Below are 16,346 nucleotides of genomic sequence, written 5' to 3'. Positions count from 1 at the left end.
GGGTACGACTGCAACGTTTTCTTGCAACGTTTTCATGCAACGTTTTCTTGCAACGTTTTCATGCAACGTTTTCTTTTTCTCGAAAAGTATTAAAGAAAAATATACTTTATTATATAGTTTTTGAAAGCTCTCTCTCGATGTAAGCTAAATGTTTTCGTGGTTAATTTTTCGATATGGGTTTGTTCTGGAAAAGTATTAAAGAAAAATATACTTTATTATATAGTTTTTGAAAGATCTCTCTCTCGATGTAAGCTATGGGTTTTCGCAATTTCATAAATAAATAAATGAATGAATATAAATGGATAAATGGATTTAATAAATACATAAATGAATGAATGAATGGATAAATGGATGAATGAATAATGAATAAATGAGTGAATGGATGAATGGATTTAATAAATAAATAAATGAATGAATGGATGAATGGATGAATGGATGAATGGGTGAATGGATGAATGAATTTAATAAATAAATGAATGGATGAATGAATGAATGGATAAATGGATAAATGGATGAATGGATGAATGGTTGAATGGATTTAATAAATAAATAAATGAATGAATGAATGAATGGATTGATGAATGGATAAATGGATGAATGGGTTAATGGATGAATTGATGAATGGATTTAATAAATAAATTAATGAATGAATAAATGGATGAATGGATGAATGGGTGAATGAATGAATGGATTTAATAAATAAGTAAATTAATGAATGAATAAATGAATGGATGAATGGATGAATGGGTGAATGGATGAATGGATTTAATAAATAAATAAATGAATGAATGAATAGATAAATGGATGAATGGATGAATGGAGTGAATGGATGAATGTATTTAATAAATAAATGAATGAATGGATGAATGAATGAATGGATAAATGGATGAATGGATGAATGGGTGAATGGATGAACGGATTTAATAAATAAATGAATGAATGAATGAATGGATTGATGAATAGATGAATGGATGAATTGGTGAATGGATGAATTTGATGAATGGATTTAATAAATAAATTAATGAATGAATGAATGGGTGAATGGATGAATGGATGAATGGGTGAATGGATGAATGGATTTAATAAATAAATGAATAAATGGATAAATGAATGAATGGATAAATGGATGAATGGATGAATGGATGAATGGGTGAATGGATTTAATAAATAAATAAATGAATGAATTAATGAATGGATTTAATAAATAAATGAATGAATGGATGGATGAATGGATGAATGGGTGAATGGATGAATGGATTTAATAAATAAATGAATGAATGGATGGATGAATGGATGAATGGATGAATGGGTGAATGGATGAATGGATTTAATAAATAAATGAATGAATGGATGAATGAATGAATGGATGAATGAATGCCTATTGCGTATATGCATTGCGGACGATTAGGCTTCACTACCTTTCTCTCTCGCACAATTATCGTTTCTTTCTCGCACGATGTCGGACACAGACTCGATGTTTAATGCCTCTTCCATATATGTTCTATTCTAATAAACGTAGTGCTACGTGTTGATTGTGGCACAGTTGTTACTGTGCTTGTTTATATTTTTTATTCAGCTTTTACTCAATTCTTTGCCAGTCTTGCCAATGACTATTTATAATCTTTTTTGCTCATAAAATGTCACGTTGTAAGCATCTACTATAGTATATTGTGTACCAAGGGGAGAAAGCAGCGTTTTTCAGACGAGTGTGAAATTTGCCACCCGAGCCAAAGGCGAGAACAACATATTCAAAGCGCATCTAAATCGGGTAGGGACACTTCCGACCGTTCCCTTGTAAGTGTATGCATGGAGGCAGTAGGTTAAAAATGTTAAAAAAGTTACTTAACTTTTGAGTCGCTAAAAATCTTTTGGTATATGTCTTTTTTATGTAAAAGAAACCTATTTATAATGTTTGACCTAAATCGGAGCATGGACATTTTCGGAAGAACAGCCTAACTGCTATATAATTCTCAAATTTCTTTCCTTGATAACTTTTTAATAAACAACGACCGCTGGTTAAAACCTTTTGAAGGTTACTCAGGATGATGACCTTGACAACATATACATGTCAAGGTCAGGGTCATACATGAAAGTCAAAGTCATCGGTGAGGTTTGACTTTTATGCATATTAACCGTCTTTTTTAAATAAAAATCCCAATTTTTTGTATCACTAGCATGCCCCGCCGGGCTTCGCCCCGGAGAACATGTGTATTAAGACACGCAAATAGTCTCTCCCTCTTTCTCTCTCTCTCTTTTTCTCTCTCCCTCTCCTCTCCCCCTCTCTCTCTCTCTCTCTCTCTCTCTCTCTCTCTCTCTCTCTCTCTCCCTCTCCCCCTCTCTCCTTCTCCCTCTCCCTCTCCCTCTAAATGTCTTTTAAGCTATGCTACTTACAGACTTTTCCGTAATCAGCTAAATTCTGACATCAAGCGTGCTAAGAGCGAATTTCATTACAATTCTCTTGCTAAGATTACGAATTCAGCAAAACTGTGGAGAGAACTGGCTCGACTTGGACTTGTCAAGTCGTCTCTTACTTCTCCTCTACACTTCTTCACACCGGATCAGCTCAACCTGTACTATGCTTCGGTTTCCAATGCTCATTCTCCATGCTTATATTCTGACTTCATCGCTGCTATTGCTTCAGTTAATCGTCCATCTTATCCAGAGTTCGTTTTCTCCTCTATCTCACCTCGATCTGTTTCTAAGCTTATTACTGCTGAATCTATTCACTCTTATGCCTCTGGTTCCGATGGCATTCCGCTTTATGTTCTGCGTATCTCATGGCCCGTTATCTCGACATGCATCACTTTTTTGTTTAATCGATCGCTAGATGCATCTCTGTTTCCGTCTGAGTGGAAGAGAGCATATATTTGCCCACTCTCTAAAATTCGTACACCGCTATCCCCGTCGGATACAAGACCAATAGCGAATTTGCCGGAACTGTCTAAACTATTAGAGAGGATAGTTGCTTCACAGATTGTTGACTGTCTGCATATTGCCCGGGGTATAACACGCAGTCAGCACTTCTACGTATCTGTAATGATATAAAACAGGGGATTGATGAAGGGCTTATCACTATTATGATACTTTTTGATTTTAGCAAAGCATTCGACACCGTTCCCCATTTACTATTGCTTATTAAACTTAAAGAGATCGGTTTCTCAGATGCCGTTCTAAACTGGATTTTTTCTTATCTAACTGGCCGTTCTCAGGCGGTCATAGACGACGCTGGCAATCTTTCCGACTGGATACTTACTTCTTTTGGTGTCTCTCAGGGTTCGGTGCTTGGTCCTCTGCTGTTTTCTTTGTATATTAACGATATATATAAAATTTTACGTTATGTGTTTCATATGATTTTTACTGATGATATTCAGATTTATCGTTTGTGTTCACCTGTTAATATTCTTTAGGCTCTAGAATTAATCACTAAGGATGCTAATGCTATTTTTGATTATGCTAATATGTACGGACTTAAGCTAAATCCTGCCAAATCTAAGGTCATCATATTTGGCAGTCAAGCATATGTGAATGACATTGATCTTGGCAGTATACCACCTATCGTTGTAAACAATACGCCTTTACCATTTGTGAGTGAGGTACGGAATTTGGGTGTCATTTTCATGTCCAACTTATCCTGGACGAAGCATATCTCGTTGGTTTCGCAGAAGATCCATCATGCGCTATACAGGATTAAGCTCGTTACAACCTTGATTTTGCCGCATATCGATTACTGTTGCCTCGTATACCATGATTTGACCAAGGAACTAAATACCAAGTTACAGAGACTTGTCAATTGTTGTATTCGGTTTATCTATGACCTTAAGTGTGATGAACATATCACCCCATATAGACGTAGGTTGAAGTGGCTTTCTGTTGAAAACAGACGATACTACTTTCTTGGATGCCAGATTTATCGTATCCTGCATATGAGCTCACCATCTTACCTGCGTGAACTTTTTACCTCCCCTGATCCTACTCTAAGGAAGTCTGACCGGCTCGCTTCATCATCTACTCTAACTTTCCACATTTCTGCTCATAGAACCGTCACCTACAGAAATTCTTTTCAGCTTTCTTCCATTTACTTCTGGCATTCTCTTCCTAACTCAGTTACATCAGCTTCGTCTCTCACATCATTTAAGAGCTTACTTCGCATGTTTTTGCTTTCAACTGAATCGGAATGACGTGTCTTTGTTCCTTCCTTCTTTGGTTTTTGCGTACTTCCTATTTTTGTATTTTTTTGGTATTCTTTTTTTTCTAGTATTTTTGTTTACGTTGCGTTATTCTGTTAGATTTAAGTTGCGCTAGTTCTTAGTTGCATTAGTAGTAAGTTAGTTTTAGTATAATGTACATATTTTTATTTTAAGTTGCGCGTTTACTTAAGTTGCGCTGTTATGTTCGATTATGTCTCACTTATCATGCTTTGTGAACTCACATGTGCTAGAGAGAGCATGTATAATTTTGTTATTTGTATTATTCTGTATTTGCCCTTTAGCCTATGCTTGGGCATAAATAAATCATATCATATCATATCTCTCTGCACCAAAATTTTCTTTTACCCGGGTTGCAGAAGTGAGCATAAGCTGTATGATGCGAACAATGAGTATGTGAGTTGCCCTGGACCATTCATTAAATTTGATGCTAGCAAGGCAGATGATGATAAAGAAGATGATAAAGGAGAAGGTAGACATCAAGAATATGGATATGGGAATAACAAAGTTAAAGAAAGGAAGTAAGGGAGCAGTGATTTTGGGTTGTGAGACTGGAGAGGAAAGGCATAAGTTAAAAGCCGCAGTGCAAGATAGGCTAGGTGAGAATTTCAACGTTACTGAGTCGAGGCGATCGAAGCCTAAGATTAAAATTGTTGGTATCGGTGAGGAAGAAATGAATTTAAATGATAATGACTTAATTGTTGCAATTAAAAAGCAGAACAAAATGGAAGTAAAAAAGGAAGGAATTCATATGCAAATAGTGAAGAGAGTAACTAAAGATAGGAAGATGGATGGAAGTCAGACTGGAAGAGGAAGAAGGGAAGAAGGTACAGTAATAATTGAAGCAGATGAGGAAACCCATGAAGTAATATTGGGCAAGGGAAAACTGAATATAGGATGGAAAAAATGTCCGGTATTTAATCACATCAATGTTAAAAGATGCTTTAAATGCTAGGGATATTATCATATGGCAAGAAACTGTACCAGAGATGAAGCATGTTACAGGTGTGCAGGAAACCACAGAGCGACTGAGTGTACGTCGACAAAGAAAAAGTGTATAAATTGTGCACTTAAAATTCAAACCTATAATCTGAAAATAAGTGATGAGCATGACGCAATTGACCCGGAGTGTCCGACACTTAAAAGGATGATACAAGAGGAAAAGAGGAGAGCCGGTTGGGAGGATACTAAGTAGCAGTGGCAGAAGAAAGAGGAAATGTTATTATTCACAAATGCGCAAAGTCTGATTGCGCATGGAGATGAGATACACAGATACAACACCAAATTATGAAGAAAATGCACCCTGCGTTTGTAGCATTGTCAGAAACTAGATTAACTGCGGAAATTGAAGACAATGAAGTGAGTGTGCGAGGCTACAATATAGTTAGATGTGATGCGGAAAATAGAAACACAGGGGGTGTTGTATTGTATGTAAGAGAGGATATTAAGTATGAGGTAGTTTTGATAAAGAAGATAATTGCGAACTGTTGGTGTGCGGCGATAGGAGTAAATGATAAGTTATTTAAAGGTGTGATAATGGTGGTGTATCATTCACCGAGCGCATCAGATGGTGAGTTTGTGAGATTCCTAGAGGATGTCGTGGAGGAACTAATAATTAGGGGAGATTGTATGGTAATAGGAGATTTTAATGTGGATTTTATGATAGATTCGTTTCTATACAAAAAAACTACAAACGATAATGCAGAGTTTAGGTATGAAACAGTATGTAAATAAGCCGACAAGGATCGTGAGGAGTAGTCAAACAATGATAGACTTGCTTTTCTCGAATAATAGAGTAGGAGTACAAGTAGTTCATAAGCTTAAAACAACAGATCATGCGTAGTTAAGAGTCGAATTTAATATGAGTATAGCCGAGAATAAATATAAAATATTCAAGAGTAGGGATTATAGTAAATTTGTCATGGATCTTTCAAAGAAAAAAGGCACAGAAAAAGGAATAAGTAGTGATATATTAAAAGCATCGTTTCCGGTAATAAAAGAAAATTTGTTGATGTTATAAATAGTTCCTTAGGAAAAGGATGTTTTTCGGACAGCTGGAAAACATTCACGATTATACCGATCCCAAAAGTAGAGAAGGCTAAAAAGGCGAGTGAATATAGGCTTGTCAATATGCTGCCTATATATGAGAAGGTGTTAGAATTAGTAGTTAAGAAACAAATTGAAGCGTATTTGGAAAATAATGGGATTATAACAGAGCATCAGTCGGGGTTTAGAAAGAAATATTCCTGTGAAACGGCGATTCAAACAATTATAGATGAATGGAAACTAATAATTAGTGAAGGGTATATGGTGGGTGTAATTTTTATGGACCTTAAACGAGCATTTGAAACAGTAGATAAGAAAAGGTTAATAAAGAAATTGTATCAATATGAAATTAGAGGAGCGGTGCTGGAATGGTTGAAGTCATATCTAAGAAATAGAACGCAGCAAGTTCGATTTAACGATCAATGGTCAAAGTTATTAGACACAGAATAAGGAGTGCCGCAGGGATCAGTGTTGGGACCTCTGCTGTTTATTATATATATAAATGATATAATCAAAGTCCGACCAGAAGAAGGTAGTATAAAAATGTATGCGGATGATACAATAATATATGTAATTGGTAAAAACAGTGAGGAAATAGAAAGAAAATTAAATGCAGCCTTTTCCAAAGTGGAGCAGTGGATGAATATAGATAGGTTAAAAATGAATGCGGGGAAAACGAAATACATGATAGTTAGAAGTGGGAGGAAAGAAGTGAGGGATGGTAAGAGGGTCAAATGTTTAGATGGTACGGATATAGAACGTGTGGAAATAATGAAATATTTAGGTATAATTATTGATGACAAGCTGCGATTTGAAAACCATTATGATTATATGCTTAAGAAAGTAGGAAAAAAAACGAGTTTTCTAAATAGAATAGGTAATAGTATATCGCCGTATGTAAGATGTATTATATATAAGGCAATTATAGCGCCTCACTTTGAGTTTTGCGCGACTCTGCTAGTCAATATGGGAGAAACACAGTTAGGGAAGTTGCAAATAGCGCAGAATAGAGCGATGCGAGTGATACTACAATGTGATAGGCGGACCAAAGTGGAACATATGCTTCAAGCATTACAATTTATGTCGGTAAAACAAAGGCTGTATTATAACACCTGTATATTTATTTATAAAATTTTGAACGGCATGTTACTTGAACAGCTAAGAAATAGGTTGCAAGTAATACAGAGTGTGAGTGGAAGACAAACACGCCAGGCGGAGGACATTGCGATACAGTTCCGTAGAACTACGAGCGCACAAAAAAGTGTGTTTTATGAGGGGGTCAAGATGTACGATGCATTGCCAACCGAAGTAAAACGTTGTGAACAAATTAAGAAGTTTAAAAGAATGTTAAAGGAACATATCGGAAATATGTAATTGATTTGTATTACAAATAGCCGAGGAGGCTAATAAAGATCAGTCATTTATTCATTCTCTCTCTCTCTCTCTCTCTCTCTCTCTCTCTCTCTCTCTCTCTCTCTCTCTCTCCCTCCCTCCCTCTCTCCCTCCCTCCCTCCCTCCCTCCCTCCCTCCCTCCCTCCCTCCCTCCCTCTCCTTCCCTCTCCCTCTTTCCTTCTCTCTCCCTCTCCTTCCTTCTCCCTCCCTCTGCGGGTAACCTTGTTGATGACCTGGAATATTTAATTATTGATGTTCGCTCGCCTCAGAACGAGTCGATATTGTTTGCATCGGTATATAGGAGACCAAAGGGTCACCTTCTCCACGATTTTGTAGAGTCGTTAACTGGCTGCTCACATCTTTACAAGAATATAATTATTGGTGGCGACTTCAATTGTAATTTACTAGCAAATAATTATGAGGCAAACTACTTCCGCGAACTAATGCTTAGCCTGTCGCTACACATTGTGAACTCGGACGCCACCCATCACACCGCTTCCTCCGACTCATGGCTTGATGTATTAGTGGTGGTTGATGATCGCGACAAGATATTATCGTTTAACAAGTCCTCATGTCCTTTTATAGCCGGTCATGATCTCATTGAACTTTCGCTGTCAATTAATTTCAATATCGACATTCGGCGCTCTATTTTACGACGAAGTTACAAGGGTATAGTCGACTCCGAGTTTCTTGAATTTCTTCAGCCTCATGTTAGTGACGCCGGGTCTGTGGTTAGCAATCTGCCGCATGTCACTTGCGTTGAGGAATCTTGTGCGTTGTTATCCCGTACTTTACGTGGTGCACTTGATGTATTTGCGCCTGCTCGGGCTTTCGTTGTTAGAAGGCGCCCTGTGCCGTGGCTCTCGTGTGAACTTAGGAGGCGTATTCGTGATCGAAACCTACTGTATAAACAGGCTAAGCGTTCGAATAGTTTGCTAGGATATGCTAGATATAGACTCCTTCGGAGTCAGCTCAATGCGGACATAAATCGTGCTAAGAGCGAGTTTTACTTGGGCTCGCTGAGTGCCATCACTGACCCGGCTAAGTTGTGGAGAGAGTTGGCTCGCCTTGGACTCGTTAAGTCTTCTTTTGTTTCTCCTCTCCACTTCTTTACACCAGATCAGTTAAATGCTCACTATGCTTTGGTCTCCTGCGCACCTCCGCTGAGTTATGACGATTTTATCTTGGCTTCCTCTCGTGCTGCTCGCCCACCTGAGCGTCCTGAGTTCATCTTTTCTCCGATACTACCTCGTACGATTCTTAAGCATATTATGGCTGGACCTGCCAACTCTTACGCTTCCGGCTCAGATGGCATTCCACTTCAGGTTCTGCGTATGGCCTGGCCTAGTATCTCATCATGGCTCACTACACTTTTTAATAAATCATTAGAGTCTTCCATGTTTCCTTCTGAATGGAAGCGGGCCTTGATTCGCCCACTGTCTAAGATTCGCACTCCGTTGTCCCCATCAGACACGTGACCGATTGCTAACTTGCCTGAACTTTCCAAAATCCTTGAAAGGATTGTTGCTGAACAAATCATCGACTATCTAAACGAGCATAATATTCTTGATCCTAGACAATCGGCATATCGCTCTGGTCACAACACGCAGTCTGCTCTTTTACGTGTCTGTGATGATATCAGGGAAGCGATTGACAGGGGACTTGTTACCATCATGATTCTGTTCGACTTTAGCAAGGCGTTTGACACAATCTTGCATCTCCTCCTACTTATCAAGCTGGTGGAAGTTGGTTTTTCTGATGCCGTGGTTACTTGAATCTTCTGGTACCTGGCAGGCCGCTCTCAGGCAGTAGTCGACGATGAGGGGAATTGTTCTGACTGGCTATCAATGTCCCTGGGTGTTCCTCAGGGTTCGGTGCTAGGTCCTCTGCTGTTCTCCCTTTTCATTAACGACATTAGCAAGGTTTTGTCTTACTCTAATCACATGCTTTTTGCTGACGACAAGCAGATATATTTCTCATGTCCACCTGCCGATGTTGTCCGCGGCCTTGAGCTGATCTCTAGAGATGCCTGTGCCATTTTTGAATACGCTACTGCAAACGGCCTTAAACTCAATCTTGCTAAATCCAACGTCATCATTTTTGGCAGTCAGGCTCATATTAGTAACATTGACACTACCCTTCTACCACCGATAGTTATTAACCAGACGCCTCTCCCTTTTGCTAGTGATGTGAAAAATTTGGGTGTAATCTTAATGTCCAACCTGTCATGGAAGAAGCACGTCCTTCATGTTTCACAGAAGGTTCACCACGCTCTGTACAAACTCAAATTTAATAAGAACTCACTTCCCACTGCGCTTAGAATCAAGCTCGTTAACACTCTTGTCTTACCACACATCGACTACTGCTGCCTTGTATATCATGGTTTAAGTGGCGAGTTGGATACTAAGCTGCAGAGACTTGTTAATTGTTGTATAAGATTTATTTTCAAGCTCAGGCGAGATGAGCATATCACTCCGTTCAGGCGTCGTTTGGGATGGCTCTCGGTCAGAAATAGAAGGCTTTATTTTCTTGGCTGTCAAACTTACCGTGTTTTCTACGCTCAATCTCCTTCTTATCTTCAGGAACTTTTCATCCCTCCTGACTCAGCTTTGAGAAGATCAGACCGCTTGGCCTCATCCTCGCATACATTTCACATTCCTCTCCACCGAACTGTTACCTACCGCAATTCTTTCCGACTCTGCAATGTACTTTTGGCACTCTCTTCCTGACAATATTAAATCTGCGTCTTCTCTTGGCTCTTTTAAGAATCTCCTTCGTCCGTATTTGTTTGCTTTGGAGTCTGACTGACTTTGATTGCTTTCTGTTCGCTGCTTGCTGTTTACAACTGGACTTCTGTTCTTGCAGTAGCGTATTCTGTATTTTTTGTAGTTATTTTTGCGTAGCATTGTTCTCCTAGTTTTAAGCTGCATTAATTTTTAAGGCGAGTTAGTTGTAAGTTAGTTTTAAGTGCGTACTGTTTGAGAGAGAGCATGTACATGTTCTATTTACGTGTATTATATTGTATTCATTCTTTGCCCTTTAGCTATTGCTTGGGCATAATAAACATACAATCAATCAATCAATCAATCCCTCTCCCTCCCTCTCCCTCCCTTTCCCTCTCCCTCTCTTTTCCTCTCCCTCTTCCTCTCCCTCTCCCTCTCCCTCTCTTTCTCTCTCTCTCTCTCTCTCTCTCTCTCTCTCTCTCTCTCTCTCTCTCTTTTTCTCCCCCCCGCTCTGGAAAATTTCGTAACCAATTTTCAAAAAGATACCGATTCCCAAAAAGATCGATAACGAAACACTATACAGTTTATAGCACTCCCTAAGAAATTCTGCCCCTATTTTATATATAATTTTTTGCGATTTGGTCAATTAATTTCCGAAAAATTTTAAAAATTTTTGATACCGGCTTCCAAAAAAATCGGTAACGAAAAATTATACACTTTATAACATTCTTCGGAAAATTCTACCCCCGTTTCATATACAATTCTTTGAGATTCGGGGTCAATTATTTTCCGTAAATTAAAAAAAATTAGAAAAACCGGTTTTCAGAAAATCGGTAACAAAAAACTATACACATTATGACACTCCCCGGGAAATTCTACTCCTGTTTCATATATATTTATTTGAAATTTGGTCAATTATTTCCCGAAAAAATGAAAAAATGTCGAATACCGGTTCCCAAAAAGATCGGTAACGAAAAATTATACATTCTACAACATTCCCCGGAAAATTCTACCCCTACTTCATATACAATACTTTCAAAACCAGTCGAATAGTTTAAGAGTGCATAAAGGACATACATACATATATACATACATACATTCATTTTTATATATATAGATTATTTTCTATTAATTTTGATTAGAACAACTTTTGTTTAAAACATTTTGTTATTTGCCTGATATTTTTTACATATTCAAGGAAAACTTGAGATATTCAAGAGAAACTTGGTAATATTTTCAATATTTAGCTTACGATATTTCGATAATTGTTTGTCGGAGGGAAAAGGGATGTTCTTCCGAATGGACCACCCTTCCGATTGAGCTGGGGTTTTGCAGATGATTTCATTACAATATCTAGAGATTATTTATCGATATCCTATCTTCGGGTTTTCTAGATTTTAATTTAACAATCATAAAAATGTCTCCCATTACATCCCACTGTATGGATTGAAAATAACATTAGAAAGAAGATAACTAATTGTTGTGTGGGTGGAAAAGTGTTATGGTCAAAGCATAAATTCGGCAGAATTGATTAGTAAATCCTAGGATTGCCCCCGAAACGCAGTCAATCCTAGAAATGCCGCGTTTCGGGCTTTGACCATAACATATGCATAGATGCAGTGGGTTCTGCCAATATTCGCCGCTCGAGGCTCGACGGCCGAGCCGCCGATCGTGCACGTCATGCTGTGCCTCAAGAGCGTCTCTATAGAAGGAATATGCTAAAATCATACCTTCCGCTAAATTATTATTAAAATATTTTTATTTTTATAAATAAATTAAACATTTATAATATATAAGGAACACGTTACAAATTGTTAGGTTTTATATTTAACAGCAGGCGAATTATTGCAGTTTAACAGTACATTGATGGCGGAATTGGACGAAAGGCATTCTATATTTTATATATAAGACAAAGGAGTATCATGTTTAACATAGTTACAAAGTAACATCATAGTAACGCAATGCAGCCTACTTCTCATTAATAAATGTTCACGAATATTACGCGAGATTTTCGTCCATAATCCTAACACAAATACCTCGTATCTGAGGTAGAGCGCCTTACGCTTTGTTTACGATTGTCAGATTAAAATCTAGAAAACTACAAATACCCGAAAATAGGACATCGATAAATTTCTAAATATATCGTGACAAAATCACTTACAAAAACCTATCTCAATCGGAAGGGTGCGTGGTTCATTCGGAAGTACAGCCGAAAAATGCTATATGACTTTTTGACCTGATTTGGTATTAAGAATATGCTATTGCAATAGTACTTCAATCTTTTTAAATACTCGTGTAGACACCTTGGAGCTTTCATGTTTACACAAGTATTTAAAAAAGTTAAGGTATTACTGCAATAGCATATTCTTAAGACCAAATCAAGTCAAAGAGTAGCACTTTTTCCTCCGACAAAGAATTATTGAGATATGGTAAACTAAATATTTAAAAAAGTTATCAAGTTTTTTCCTTGAATTTCTCAAAAAATAACAAAATGTTTCAGATAAAAGTTGTTCTAATTAATTAGTAAAAAACAATAATACAACAATACAATAAAGAATAGGGGTTTTTATTTAAAAAATTTAACTCGGACCCTCTATTGGGCCCAACACAAGTCCCAGACCCAAAATCTAATAAGATCATCATGGAGCCCCCTCTAAACTATGCAATTTTTGTTTGAAACATTTTTGTCTATAACATTACAGAAAGAATATTAACACTCACTTATTGCACGTATTTTCATTTCCGTCGTTACCGCACGGGGGTATAGCGTACCCTGTTGATGTATTCAAGTGTTCTTAATTTTCTATAAAATGCACCGATTAACTGTGTAAAATCTTTATTCTAGATGGTTTAAAAAAGAGCTTCGTATAAGTAGAGTTGCCGAATTGTAAATTAAAACAAAAATTCAACAATAAACAAAAGTAAGTTTTTCGAAGAATTACGAAAACACTTTTTTAAAAAGTTAATAATTATACTTAATATATAGATAAAAATAAATGAACTAAAGGAGTGAACAGTTAAAGATGTATTTTAATGAAAAATATGTGTCAAAATATTCTCATGCAATAAGTATATTTACTTCGACAAGTGAAATCGCACGATGTTTAGAAAAAGCACAAAATATTGTTAATTTTAAAATCGTAGTTTTACACTAAGAACATGCAATGTTTAAAAGGCTTTTTATAAAAATAAGCATTTGTAGGCATAAACAATTGTTTTTTTAATTGCAATTTAAAAAGATGGCAGCTCAATAAATTAGTAGATAATAATTAAGTTTTTGTACATTTTTCTATAGTTTTTACATCAGTTTTTCAGACTACGCATTTATGACAAATGGCAGCACACTTTTGCAACATGTTGCTTACAAATGGCTTTGTTATATTTGAGAAATTTATATTGAGTCTTTCGATCCAACAGTTGCGAGCAGAAAGCACATTTCTTGTTTGAAGTCATTTCATGATTTCACTCTGCTACGTGTGTAAAGTAGTGAAAAAATTCTGAAACATACAAAAAACCTGATTTTTTTAATTTTTAGTATTGTCTTTGCAATAGCTTATTTTTCTCAAAACATTCAATAAATAATGATTTTTAACAACATTTACTTACTTCGAACTTTTTGGTTTTACTCACGTTGTTACCACACGGGGGTATGCCGTACCCGAATTCAATTTTCGCGTGCAATAACTACGGCTTCTTCACACAAACTGATGACGCTATGTAAAGGAAAGTATACGTTGAACACTTAACTTTCTTCTCCCTTCACATCCAGTCCCTTCACTTTTGGTTTTTACAAATGCTGCGCGATTTTCAAACGCTCTGGGTATGCCATACTCACGTGCGGTAAGTGAGGGTTAAAATGCATTATTTAAAATCCTGTATAATCGCACACACGTGCATACACACATACACATACACACAGCAACAAAAACTGAAATTGATGTTTCAGTATACATGTATAATAAGGATGTTCCAGGTCAGGTCAATAAAACTTTAGTGTCTTATAGAAAATTGAATTTGGAGCAAGAGAAAGTTCCTATAAACATAGGTCCGGAAACGCTTCATTAAAAAGTTATAGCTAATGAACTTCGAAAAAATCACGTTTTCTTTGATGATTTTTAAAAATAACTTTAAAGTAACTTTTTATTTATTAAAAAAAAAAGTAACGAAATAAATCTGATAGATAATTGTTGGAATATACTCTCCGCAGGGATCGAGATGGTGGTGGTGATTGCTAACGAACGACTCTTCTGTATTTGTTATTATAACTCTTTATTCTCGACTCTATCTTTACACAGTATAAGACACCGTATAAGACACGTGTGCACGCGATGAGCTCAGACTATCGTCTGTCGCTTCGTATGGCGTGCGCGCCCGCGTTGCTGCGCCATGCAATGCTCTCTGGAAGGGCGCGAGTGATGTACTCGCACAAAGCATCTTTCCAACAGTAATTAAATAAACTAATTTACACCAATTTTATTTAATTCTGATAAAGCATTTAAAAGAAAATAGGGGGATACGGTAACCGTATCTGAAAGATGGTATTGCAAAAACTCCCTAATAAGTTTAAAACAACGAAAAAAGCAGAAACTTTAAGGTCTTATAGAAAATTGAATTTGGAACAAAAAAGATTCTGTAATAGGTCCGGAAATGCTTCGTTAAAAAATTGACTTTTTCCATTTCTTGCGATTTTTCCCATCCGACAGTTTTTCGTCATTTCCTCTACTTCTGACGTTCAAAGAAATATGTTTTTTTTAAGAAACGAAAAAATTGCTTACATGCCCTTGAAGGTTGTCTATTCGTCTTTCAAAATCCGTTGGAATTTTTAAAATCGGTGAATTTTATGAAAAACTACAGCATTTTTTATAAAAAAAGTCATTTCAGCCAAATTTTTGGTTCTTTGTTTTGTTTTTCGTTTTACTGTTTTTTTTTACTACCACAAACTGATGACTACTATCGTCTTCCCTATTAAAGAACAAACAAAATTATCTATTACAAAGTTGTCTAACAACAAATAGAAACATTATACACGCGGTACAAGTTTGGGGTAATTTATTACCCCGCTTGGCCTTTCACGTATGAGAAAATTCATGAAGACTCTCTAGGGTTAATGATACGTTTTATATATAAGATTACATGTATAACTTGTACACTTTTTAGGCAAAAATCGGTAACCCCTTCACCGATCATTGCCAAATTCCACACCAACCTATCTTTAATCCTCCGTAGTCACACCTATTTTTTCAAACAAGGAAGTCACTCTGGGTCATTTTGACCCGAGACGAACTTTGACCGTTCGCCATTTGACCATTTATCCACCGATTGTGTTGAAAAAATTCTCGAATGCACTTGCGATATTGCTAAATTGATTGCTATAAAAAAGGACCTCAAGAATTTTTAACATATAAAAAATTCGCGAAAAATTTGTTAAAAAAAAAAAAAATTTTTTTTTGGTTTTTTGAACTACAAGGGCGTCATGCCCGCTAATTTTCAAGTTACGCGCAAGATATTTACGAGCAAAGTTGAGGCTCGGGTCAAATTGACCCGGTGGGACTACGGAGGGTTAATGATACTCCATAAAAAAAAATTAAGCTTGATATCTCAAAATTTGCGGAAATTAGGGCAATCATATAGATTTTTTTAGGTAAAAATCGGTAACCCTTTCATTATTAGTAATTTTTATTAATTCTATTATATTCTTCAGTTTTTTCTATCTCTATTTTATATATAATTCTTTAAAATTTAGTTAATCAGTTCTTGAGTAGAAATTTTGGTAAGTTTGGCTGTTTTTTTAAACAAAAATTGGTAACCCCTTTATTATTAGCAATTTTTATTAATTCTATTATATTTTTCAGTTTTTTCTACCCCTATTTCATATATAATTCGTTAAGATTTGGTTGATTAGTTCTGGAGTTATAAAAATTTCGGTAAAGGCACATACATACATACCGAAATTTTTTTTAATGCGATATTTCGACGTTTT

At 36.4% G+C, this 16,346-nt stretch overlaps 1 protein-coding gene and 1 long non-coding RNA gene across 5 annotated transcripts in view; one reads left to right on the top strand and one right to left on the bottom strand.

Annotated features, from left to right (window-relative positions):
• Positions 1-16,346, top strand: part of Gga (ADP-ribosylation factor-binding protein Gga) — a 76,045-nt gene that overhangs the window by 43,633 nt on the left and 16,066 nt on the right. Inside the window, exon 12 of one of the 4 annotated variants that reach the window (XM_077426444.1) lies at positions 4,565-4,804. The exons of the other annotated variants lie outside the window; for them this stretch is intronic. Coding sequence (XP_077282570.1) covers positions 4,565-4,570 — 6 coding nt within the window. The 3' untranslated portion in view covers positions 4,571-4,804. Of the gene's footprint in view, positions 1-4,564; positions 4,805-16,346 lie in introns of those variants that run through there. 4 annotated transcript variants of the gene reach the window in all.
• Positions 3,756-4,558, bottom strand: LOC143908694 (uncharacterized). Its single transcript, XR_013260217.1, has 2 exons — positions 3,942-4,558; positions 3,756-3,867 (listed from the first exon to the last, which is right to left on the bottom strand). It is a non-coding gene; the product is annotated as an uncharacterized LOC143908694 (long non-coding RNA).

The sequence above is a fragment of the Temnothorax americanus genome, unplaced genomic scaffold, assembly GCF_048541705.1.
Source record: "Temnothorax americanus isolate GAGA-0224 unplaced genomic scaffold, ASM4854170v1 Scaffold111, whole genome shotgun sequence".
Taxonomy (NCBI): domain Eukaryota; kingdom Metazoa; phylum Arthropoda; class Insecta; order Hymenoptera; family Formicidae; genus Temnothorax; species Temnothorax americanus.
The sequence above is the reverse complement of the archived record's forward strand: the minus strand, read 5'-3'. Positions and strand labels throughout refer to the sequence as shown.